General features: G+C 36.1%; 1 protein-coding gene across 4 annotated transcripts in view; it reads right to left on the bottom strand.

Moving 5' to 3' along the window:
• The window catches only part of CTNNA3 (catenin alpha 3), a 1,846,283-nt gene that overhangs the window by 183,279 nt on the left and 1,650,819 nt on the right, over window positions 1-12,185 (bottom strand). For all 4 annotated transcript variants that reach the window (XM_077946706.1, XM_077946707.1, XM_028827066.2 and 1 more), the window contains one exon: window positions 1,966-2,058. In XM_077946706.1, the coding sequence (XP_077802832.1) occupies window positions 1,966-2,058 (93 nt within the window). The remainder of the gene's footprint in view (window positions 1-1,965; window positions 2,059-12,185) is intronic.

Raw genomic sequence — 12,185 nt, 5'->3', positions numbered from 1 at the left:
GTGTGACCCTAGACGGTTTTTAACACAAATTGGCTACTAGAGGGCTGACAAATACCCCGAATAATCCGTAAGAAACTCAAGAAAGTAGCATTTCCCAATATATCACCAAATACTATCTATCTGGCTATGTAATAATGGTTAATGGTGTCTACTTGGAGAACTTTTTTTTCTGCACTAAAATGAAATATTCCTATTACCAAAATTTGAGATAAACAATGTTTCTGATAAAACATAGGTTTTATTTTCTTGGCTGATAAATATTATTTCTAGGCAATCTGAACGTCTGAAAACATGGAACTTTCCCAAATTTATCTTTTCCCATATTATGTTTCACCATATTTTCTGCATTTTATAGTAAATGAGAAAATACTTAGCACACTGTAAAAACAAATATGTAAATGCAAGATATTATTGTTAATAAAAAGATATAGCTAAGTTCTAATGAGATAGCTTTATAAACATTCATTTCGCATGTATGAAAGTAGATAAATAGAAGCAAAATATTTTACATAATATGTTTTGGGATTTTTGAAAAGGCAATCCAAAAGAATAGTAGAAACAGAATCTAACTTTCTGCATCTGTTTAAAATTAGATATTTTTCAGTGTATTCACTTACTTTCCGTTCTTAGGAAATAGAAATCCAAAGGATTATAGGTAAAATTTGGTAAAGCTTAAAGTTTTTTTTTTTTTTTTTTTTTCAAGTCAATGTCCACAAGCCATAGAGTAGAATAGAATATCAAAACATGTAAGGGAATATCAATGTTTTTATTAAAGGAAATGTGCACTAACATGCATTTGTGACATGGAGTTTACCAAACAAGTCTCTGCTTAAAATGTTTCTGAGGCGCTTGTATAACAGTATGTCTACAAAAACAGAGTGTGCGCCAGCCTTTCAATGTAAGTTTTTCAACATCAGATAGATCCATGAGAGACCAGAAAACAGAGGGAAAGGTTAGGAATTTGCTTCTATCTCCAAATTTTATGTCACTGAATTTAACTAGCCTAATAATAATACTAACAATGATGATCATGATAATCATACTATTGTTGCTGCTACTACTACTATGAATAATAGTAACTAACAGTTATTGAGAAGTTAGTATGAACTAGGTACTATATAAGTGCTCTGTTACTTGACTCAGTTAATTCCCACCGTAATCCTCATATGAAGGATACTATTAGCTTCTCTGCTTTACAAATGAAGGAACTGAGGTACAGAGAAGCTAACTGACTTTCCCAAGTAACTCCCCAGAAAGAGGTGGCAGATTCACATGCATTCCCAGGAAGCCTTAGGCATCATGCTGTACTACGTGGGTTTCAGATCCAAGGTTTATAGTTTGGTCTGCAGTTGCAAGCTGTAAGTGGCTAGGATGCCAAACTTTCACAGATACCCAGGCACTGGGTGGGAGTAAAGTAAAGTACAATATCTCAGAGTAATTCAGAAATCAGAATGAACATATTTGGAGTTGTGTGTGATGGTAGTGGTCATGGTAGTGGTGGAGGTGGTAGGGGTGGTGGTGTTGGTGGTGTGTGTGTGTATGTTTTGGGGGGCAGGCACAGGAGAAGTTATTGTTGAGAAAGAAAAGTAGATCATTGACTCAGATGAGTTTTCTTTTCCACTAGAATTTCGGAGTATATTTACAACTTCTTCGTTTCTTTTTTCTACTCTAAGCAAAGACGTACATATTTCACTTTTATATTCCCATGACTCCTATAAAGATCAAAAGCAGTATGGAGTGATTCAGTACATGACCTGAAATGGATTTACTGTGAGCTCTCAAGATAGAGGAAAATAATTCCTCTCATGTGGTTTCCCTTAATGCTAAGGCTTTTCTCTATGTGCTTCACAGAACTAGCTCCAGATCCAGGAGTCCCACCTGTTAGAGGCTGCCTAGATTGACAAAGGGAGGGCACAGCCTTCAATGACACAGTACATGCTTCTCCCACTAGGGGAAGTGACATACCCTATCAGTTTTCCCTTCAGTCTGAATGCTGGTGTGACTGCGGACCTCATGCTCCTCTTCAAGGTCAGAAACATCCTCCAGTTCCTCTGGGGTCTATAGAAAGAAAGCAAAAACATTGCCAGTGGGAATGTAAAAGCATTTCTTCTTTGGAAAACAACATGGCAGTACTTTAAAAGGGTAACCCTAGTGTTACCATATGACCCAGCAATTTCACTCCCAGTTGTATATTCAAGAGAAACAAAGGCATACCTCCACACAAATACGTATACACAAATGTTCACAGGAGCATCAGTCATGATAGCTAACAAATGGAAACCAAATGTATACCTACTCATGAATGGATAAACAAGATATGTACATGTGTACAATGGAATATAATTTGGCCACAAAAAGGAGCAAAGTACTGATACACACCACAACACAGGTGAACCTTGAAAACAACATCCTAAGTGAAGGGAGCCAGCCACAAAAGGCCATATATTGTGTGATCCCATTTACGTGAAGAGTCTACAACAGGCCAATCTATATAGAGAGAGATTTAATTAGTGGTTCTAGGTGCTAGGGGAAAGGGGAAATGGGCAATGACAGCTGATGGGTATGTGGTTTCTCTTTGAGATGATAACAATATTCTGCAGTTAGATAGTAGGAATGATCACAAACCCTTCTGAATCTACTAAAAAACACTGAGTTTTATCCTTTAAAATGGTGAGTTTTTATGGTATATGAATTATATTCCAATAAATTATGAGAGAAAAAGAAAGCAAAAAAATGATCACAAGGAAAATTTTATTTCAGCGAATAGCAATTTGGCTACCCACTATGTGGTTACTGCAAACTAAGATGCTTACAGTTGATAAATGCATCAGATAATTATCATTAAAATCATATATCATCAAAATGCCACGAGAAATTATCAAGAAATTAAAATTTTAGGGACTTAATAAATAATTCAACTTGAAATTCAGTGTCTTTTATAAAGAGTTAGCTAACTTCCATCGCTTCTTTCAATTTCAGCTTAAATACCTCTTTCTCAGGGAGGTGTCTTGCTCAGGAATCCTCTAGACTGGGCTGGATTCTCTGCCAAGTGTTTCCTAGCCCCCTCTACTTTAACTGCCATCATGATCATCATACTTTAATATATCATTGCTGAATTAGGCAGCTAATGGTTGAACTGTCTATTCTGTGAGGCAAGGACATGTCTCTCCTTGTCATTTTTGCTAATACAGGTCAAAGTACTTAACAAGAATTAGCCTAGTATTTGTTTTAGTGCACAAGGTCTCAATATTTTTTTTTATTTCAATAGCTTTGGGGATACAAGTGAGTTTTGGTTACACAGATGAATTGCATAGATGTGAAGTCTGAGATTTTAGTGGGTCCTTCATCCAAGTAGTGTACACTGTACCCAATATGTAGTTTTTTTATTCCTGACCTCTCTCCCATCCTCCCTGCTTCTGAGTCTCCAATGTCCATTATTCCACTCTGTATGATTCCTTTGCTAGAAAATCCTGGTGACAAACCCAGAAAATAAGTGTTTAGGTTTCATAGAAAACAACCAAAAATGAAGTAGAAGATGTCCTTGGCTCTGTATCTTTCATGCACATACGGTTGTTGAAGACTGGAAAGGGGCAGATCCTGTCTCCTTAGACTAGCTCTGATTTGCCTTAAATCTTGCCTTACACACAGACATTCTGTTTATTTTCAGGGTTGCCAAGAGCCTTTCATCTCTTGGGAGCACTCCAGAGATGGGGACATTTGATGATTAGCTCATATTATAGAGCAAAACTACCAATTTCCTATTCATTAATGGCTTCAGATTCTTTCACATCTCATAGATCTTTAACCAGCACTTTCTTTGTTCTCACACACTTGCACTGAGCACTACCCATCCCTTTGCAGAGGAGCATTTTGCATTTATTTCAACCAATTCCTATCAGATATTAACATTTCCCCTCTCACCAAAGCTTTCAATGTGCTATTTTTAATCTATATGTTGATCTCTTTGCAATCCTTCTTTGCTGCAACTACATGCAGCTATTATCTTAGGACAATTTATTCTTTCTTCTTAGGTATTAATAGCATGAGTTCATCACTGTATAATTTCTATACAATCATATATCTCATTATTAGCCATTTTGTATATTCTTTTCACAGTATTCTTGAGGAAGCATCTTTGCAATTTCCCTCATTGTTATATCAACATTTGAACAAATTCAGTTAATCAAATTCTCTTTCTCGTGCCCTGTTGTTTTGCAACTGAAGGTTGTCTGGTGTCCCCACTGTGATCTGTCTCTTATAAATGTCTCGTGTTTATTATTTGGGTTAGATCCTATCATTAAATGACAAATAACTTCATCATCCACTCCAATAGTTTATTCAGCCCCCAAAATAAAGTAACAAACTAAGAACCATTGCTGCTATCGGAAGTCACAAGTGCCATTTTTGTTGGGGATGCTGTAGGAAGAGATAAGCCTACCATTTACGCCCACATACTTCTGTGCTTTTCTTTGTGTTTAACATGGGACTAATAGTTTTCTTGCAAAGCTACAAAAACTGACCTCTTCTTTTCATGAACAAAATCAGTGGGGGAGTGTTCAAAACACTTGCTGACAGCATTTCACATTCTGTAAGGCATGGTGTTGGATGGTATTGTGAAAATAAATAGTTAAATACAAAATGCTACAATTTAAGTGGAAACTAGGAAAGAGATAGGAGTACTCTTATAATTTTGAGGGCAATACATTAACTCCTCCAGTACCACAGACAAATAATAGAAACAGCAAATATCCCAGCACTTTGGGAGGCCAAGGTGGGTGGACCATCTGAGGTCAGGAGTGTGAAACCAGCCTGACCAAAATGGAGAAACCCTGTCCCTACTAAAAATACAAAATTAGCCGGGAGTGGTGGCACGTGCCTGTAATCCCAGCTACTCGGGAGGTTGAGGCAAGAGAATCGCTTGAACCCGGGAGGCAGAGGCTGCAGTGAGCTGAGATCGTGCCATTGCACTCCAGCCTGGGCAACAAGAGCAAAACTCCATTTCAAACAAACAAAAAAAAAAAAGAAAAGAAAGGAGGAGAGGAGGGATGATAGAGTACCCTAGATCATGCATTCTTAAAATAGTCTGCTTCTACCTCTCTGGTAAACATCTGCAAGTTTTGTTGTGTGTGTGTGTGTGTGTGTGTGTGTGTATGTGTGTATGTATGTTTCTAATCAATTTTCATTCTGTGAAAGATTAACCATCTTAGAGGCAGTGTTATATATTAGAAAGGTCCTATAATATTGAGTAATCCAGACCCGAATCTGAGTTCTGGTCCTCTAATGAGTGATTATGGGACCTTGGGCAACATGTGTTCTCTTTTAAAGTTTGGTTCCCTCTGAATAAAATTTGGATAATAATACCTAATTCCAAAGGTTGTTGTGAGGCTCAATTGTACTAAGATGCTTTGGGTAAGAGCTTAGCCCATAGACATAGCTGGGTTGTGGCAAAAGTTTATTTCTGTTCGTTGCTTTTCCTCTTCTTTCTCCACTATTCTGTACCTCATCCCAATATACCCCTTTATATTTTTATTAAATATTTATATAAATTTATCCAAATTTTAATCACTTTTATTCCAAATTTAATAATTTTAATCCATTTTAATCCAAATTTATTTTTGAATTGGGACTTTGGATAAGCCACCAATGTTTCTGTACTTTGGATTCTACACAGACATTATTTTGGGTTGACATGGTACTTTTACTAGTTATCTCTAGTTACAGTTATCTGAGTTTGATTATCTAATGTCATTATTCTAAACAGTGTTTGATATAATTCCCCATGCACTGCTTCTTCTAAACTCCATGTAAGAGATCTCTTTTAATTGGACTTTAATCATGTCTAAGAGTGAAATTATCTCTTAAACTGGTCTCAGCAAAGATTCACTCTAGCATGATTCTCAGGGATGATAGAAATACTTTGTCTTCTTTAAGCCGGGCTGTCTCTAAATCAGACCAAGATGAAGGGAGCCCATTTTGTTTTCAGAAAAAGTGTTAATCAAGGCAGATATTAATGTTATTTCTCATGTCAGAATTGTGAAAATGTATTTCCTATTTTCCTGTTTTACCTCTGGCTTATTATGGAGTCTTCCTTAGGCAGCTCAAAAGTGATTTGGAATAGGTTTAGTTTCTTCACCTGTAAAATAGCATAAATACTACCTAATTTTTAGGGTTATTGTAAAGATAAAACAAGATGATGGACATTATTCAGTGACTAGGAAATACTAAATTATTAATGTTGTTTATTAATATTAAAACTAAATTATTAATATTGTTCATGATTATTATAGATTATCATTACTGCTGTTATCTCACTTGATTCATGCAAAAGAGGCCAAAAACAAGTATAGAAGTTGAAGTTGAAAACATTCAGGCTGAGGTGTTTACAGAGAAGCCAGGGCAGCAATGACATAGTAGTAAAACATTAACACTTCAGGGTCACAATAAATTTCATATATATGTGTGTGTGTGTATGTATATATACAAATATATATCCTTTTTTCCATAAGGGGTTCAATCCTTTCAATTGACATTATCTCATTAATTCCTTCAGCATCCCTAATGAAACAGGTGGCCTTATTACAACTAAAAATTCACTTGCACGGACTTTATAAATATTTAATATTAAAATACAAAAAAGAAACTTGCAGTTGCTAAATTTCAAAGAAGAAACAGGAAGAAAATAAAGAAGAAATAAAAAGAATTACAAATACTGTGGAAAACAGGAGTCATGCTTGGTTTCTTCTCAGAATTGTGTTTGATCTAAATCATACACATGATTTATTATAAATATCATTCACTGGCTAGCTTTCACTGACTTACTGCAATCAAATAACTGCCATAGTCATGTCAGGAGTGGTCTCACACTCAGAGAATCTCTTAGGAAACACGCTATGAATGTCCACCTCAAGCAGGAGGCTAATGTCACATGTTCAGTGATTTCATTCTAGCTGAGGTGGTAACGTAGGATGATTTTGCAATGTCAAAATGGAGAGTTCAGAATTAAAATACATTTAAAAAATAAAAATATATCAATGACCCAATGCCAAATTAAACAAAATTAAGACATGTCCCTTGTTGAACACACACACACGAACACATACACACGAACACACACTAAAGTTCCTGCCCCACACCTTTGACCATGAGACTGGCACTCTACCTTATAAATGTTCGAGAAACTAGTGACATTACTGTTACACGGACCCTTTTTCTCCTCAAACATGTCCCACTTGTCAGCAGTTTCCAAGTCAGTTTTAAGGCTCTTTGTGTCTTTCTATTTACTCCTTCTTGCAGACTGGATCTTTCTCGGCATGGGAGCTCAGATGCTCTCTACTCAGAGAAGTCTCCCCTGGCCAGTCTAACTAAAGTTAACCATTTTTCCCATTGCATTTATTTCTTATATTAGTCTATATATTTTCTTTAGGTCCTTTTTCATGATTTTCACCTAAAATTATATTTTTTCTTCATTGTTTTCATTATTTTTGGCAAGTGGATTTTTTTTTTTTTTTTTGGCAGGTGGGATATATTTTTGGTCTTACCCCTGTAAGAATGTAACTTACATGAAAATACGGATGTTGTTTGTCTCATTTTCCACTCTGAGGACATGAAATGGCACATAGTATGTGCTCAATTTTTCTATTTCCTAGCTGAATAAAGGAACAAATAATTTAATTACTGGCAACCTTTTGTTATTGATCAATTTCACGTGAAAACCATGGGACCATTTTTGAGCTGTGGAGAATGTTTACTCCTTTGCTTTCTGTCTTTAGTAAGTATTGAATCAATAATTCCTAGGCTAAAGAAGAGTATGTGCAAAGATTCCTGAATTAAAAAAAAAAAATCCTATGGAAACTAGAGATGAGATTTTGTGTACAGAAAGGTTTTCTATAAGCTCAGAAGAGATTCTCAGATGTGGAGAACTAAAACATTTATGATTCCATAATCAGTAGCAACTTGTCCTACTCCTTTACAATCCAATATGGATTATGAAAAGACTTCAGAAAAAATGTCATCCAGTAAACCCAGACCAGTGTTTCAAGTCTCAGCACAGCCCCGTGCCACAAACTTGTCACGGAAACAGTGGTAGACCTGAAAGGGTTACGTGGGCTGGGACAATAGATGTCTCATTGGTAACGAGTGCGGGTAAATGACAGTGATCAGTGAGGTTTCCTGATGTTTTGATGCAGCCCAAGCCTCCAGAGACAGACTTAGCCTCAAGAGAAGGGTTTCTCAGTCTTAGCATTGTTGACGTCTTGATCTGAATAACTCCAGTTTTGAGAATCTGGTTTGTGTATTGTAAGAAGTTTAGCACCAACCCTAGCTTCTATCTACCACACACATTAGGACCCTCTCAAGTCATGAGATATAATTAAACATGTTTCCAGACATTACCAAATATCCCCTGGAAGTTTGAGGGCTTAGGAATCACCCATTTGAGAACCACTGCTCAAGAATTTTGGCTCACTTGGCCCAACATAGGCAGCAGGAGTAAGGGAAGGCCCAAGAATGACTATATTTAAATTTCCCATAAGCCAAGTTAAAAACTAAATTTACTTGCAAATAAGTATATAAACTGAAAGTCATATTCCATATAATAACATTATGATAACATTATGTTTACGAGACAAAAGAGGGAAGACATTTTACTCTTAACCAGACTACTGGAAGAAGATATCAGAAAATGCATGAAAATAAAATCTCATTTGCAGACTTTTTAAAATTTGTTTTTTAAATTTTTAATTGATAATAATTGTATATATTATATATTTATGTAATGTACTGTGACGTTTATAACAGTATATGTTTACCTTATGAAATGATTAAATTCTAATTAGCAAATCTATCTCCTCACTTATGTTATCATATTTTTGTGGTGAAAACAATATACAAAAAGGTCTGGGTGTGGTGGCTCATGCCTGTAATCCCAACACTTTGGGAGGCCAAGGTGACTGGATCACCTGTGGTCAGCAATTCAAGACCAGCCTGGCCAACATGGTGAAACCCTGTCTCTACTAAAAATCCAAAAATTAGCAGAGTGTGGTTTTGTGTGCCTGTAATCCCAGCTACTCGGGAGGCTAAGGCAAGGGAATCATTTGAACCTGGGAGGCAGAGGTTGCAGTGAGCCAATAGGATCATGCCACTGCACTGCAGCCTGGGTGACAGAACAAGACTCTGTCTAAAAAAAAACAAAAAAAATAAAAATAAAAAAAATTCAAATCAATATGCCTAAGAGATATCTGCATTTTCATGTTCACAATAGCTAAGAGATGGAAGCAACCTAGGTGTCTATCATTGGATGAATGAATAAAGAAAATGTGAGCTCTGTCTCTCAACATATATACACACAAACATGTACACACAGTGAAATAATATTTAGCCTTAAAAAAAGAAGTTCTATCATTTGTTTGTCATCTTAATACCAGAATTTAACAAGCTGCTTTCATTCTGCTGAAATTGTTTTTATCTTTTATTCATAATGAGATTATCTAAAGATATCCCGTGCTAATCTAAGTTTGTTTGATCAACTCAACTCAAGTTGACTCAACTAACATATTCGATTATCTTACATATACAGTCATGGTGCTTAACAATCAGGACACATCCTGAGAAATGTGGCATTATGTGAATTTGTCACTGAGCAAATATCATAGAGTATACTCAAACAAACCTAGATGGTATAACCTACTACACACATAGGCTATATGGTAAAACCCATTGCTCCTAAGCTACAAACATGTATGGCATGTTACTGTACTGAATACTATAGGCAACTGTAACACAGTGGTAATATTTGTGTATCTAAACATATTTAAACATAGAAAAGGTAAGGTGCTGTGTCACAATGTTAAGATAGCTATGGCATCTGATATAGTTTGGATTTGTGTTCCCGACAAAATCTCATGTTGAATTATAATCCCCAGTGTTGAGGGAGGGACCTGGTGGGAGGTGATTGGATTATTGGGGCAGACTTCCTCCTTGCTCTTCTCATGACAGTGAGTGAGTTTTCACAAGATCTATTTAAAAGTGTATAGCATCTCCTCCTCGGCTCTCTTCTTCTACCTCCTGCCCTGTACATGTGCCTGCTTCTCCTTCACCTTCTGCCATGATTGTAAGTTTCCTGAGGCCCCTCCAGCCATGCTTCCTGTACAACCTGTGGAACTGTGTGCCAATCAAAACTCTTTTATTTATAAATTACCCAGTCTCAGGTAGTTCTTTATAGTAAAGTGAGAACAAATAATACAATGTCATTAGGTGATAGGAATTTTTCGGTTCTATTATAACCTTCTTAAGGGACCATTGTCCTATATGCAGTCCATCACTGAATGAAACATTGTCATGTGGGGCATGACTGTATGTAGACACAAACTATTATGGTAGATACTAGGAATCTTGAAGGAAATAAAACACAATCCTTGCCTTCAAGGGAGATAAAGGGTAAGAATATTAGATGGAGATGATAGATATTCCATAGAGTTATATGATTTGAGGCTGAAGTTGAGTGGTTAGACGTGAAAAAATTTCCTGGGATGTGTCAGGCAGAAGAGGGGAATAAGTATAAAGCATCTGAGGAAAAACTGGGAAGATATTTCTTATATCGTCAGAAAGCTGGTAGGCTTGTGTTATGGTGGAATATTAATGGAACTTGAAGTTAAGATACTTGGGTATCCTAACTAAATTAGTTGTTTTTTGTTAGGCAAATCTCAGAATTTTCCTAAGCTTAAATTCCTTGACCTTTAAAATGAAGATGAGAAGTAACTAAAATTGGTAATTTTTGTAAATCCTTTGAATTTTCAGTTTTTATGAATTGATGCTTAAACTGAAAACATACTAAAAATACACAAAAAATTAGCCAGGCGTGGTGGCAGGTGCCTGTAGTCCCAGCTACTCGGGAGGCTGAGGCAGGAAAATGTTCATGTTATCCAAAGTGATTCAATGCAATTCTTATCAAAATCCAAATGACTTTTTTCCCAAAACAGAATATAAATCCCTTTATGTTTGATAAACCATTTTTCCCTTTTCCAACATGTTAAGAATATGAGAGGCAGGTGAATCACGAGGTCAGGAGTTCAAGACCAGCCTGGCCAATATGGTGAAACCTTGTCTCTACTAAAAAATACAAAAATTAGCCAGGTGTGATGGCAGATGCCTGTAGTCCCAGCTACTCAGGAAGCTGAGGCAAGAGAATTGCTTGAACCCGGGAGGTGGAGGTTGCAGTGAGCAGAGATTGCACCACTGCACTCCAGCCTGGGCAACAGAGCAAGATTCCGTCAAAAGACAAACAAACACAAAAAGAATATGAATTATTCCATAGGATAAAATTAAGAGGTCTAGGTGAATATTTGACCTCACTACAATAATTGAAATACAGTTTGACAAATTTAAGTTGCAGAATGCAAAAATATATGTTAAAGTAAAAGGAAAAAATATGTCTATAATGTACTAAAGGGTATGATGAAAAATGTAGCCAAATAGGACACTGTGGGCACATAAATCTTAAGCATACAGAGTATTGCTGTCAGAGGACACACAACCCTGAGCCTTAGTTGTTCATCTATTTTCTAAGAAGCAAGTTTCTATTAGATCACTATCTAGAAAGCTACCCAGGCCAGCAAGCGTCAAGTATCTAAATATTTGATGCCTTATGGTTGAATCCGAATCATAATGATTATCACAGGGAATAATCATAATTGCTCAAGTTTATATAAGGACTTCCTATGACTCAATAATAATAGAATCACATGGGGTAAATCATATTACCGCCTCAATCATTCTTTCTACTAGGAAGCTTGAGAGCAGGCATTCCTCTGCTCCTAAGATGTCAATGATGCTAATAACAGCAGAAAATCATACAGCAAATCAGCAAGTGGGTCATGAATTAAAGTGACACTATCAATATCATTGTACTTATTCAACCCCCAGATGACTTGGTGACATAGCTCTGATTCCCAGAGCTGCATGCCCAATTCATGAAAACTGTCATAAGAAGTATTTGAGCCAGAAATTTCAATAAAGATGGTGAACAACTAATGAAGCCATAAAGAATAAGATTTGGCTGAAAGCTTATTTTTAGAAAGTTCAAATATTAGAAATATCCAGATTCAAATCAGGATCTTTGAAATTCTTCTCTTTGAGAACATAAAAGTGAGGTAATCATTTTTAATTAAGATCTTAATATAATTTATTAA

This window comes from Macaca mulatta, chromosome 9 (genome assembly GCF_049350105.2).
Source record: "Macaca mulatta isolate MMU2019108-1 chromosome 9, T2T-MMU8v2.0, whole genome shotgun sequence".
Lineage (NCBI taxonomy): Eukaryota > Metazoa > Chordata > Mammalia > Primates > Cercopithecidae > Macaca > Macaca mulatta.
This window is presented reverse-complemented; position numbering and strand designations above follow the sequence as displayed.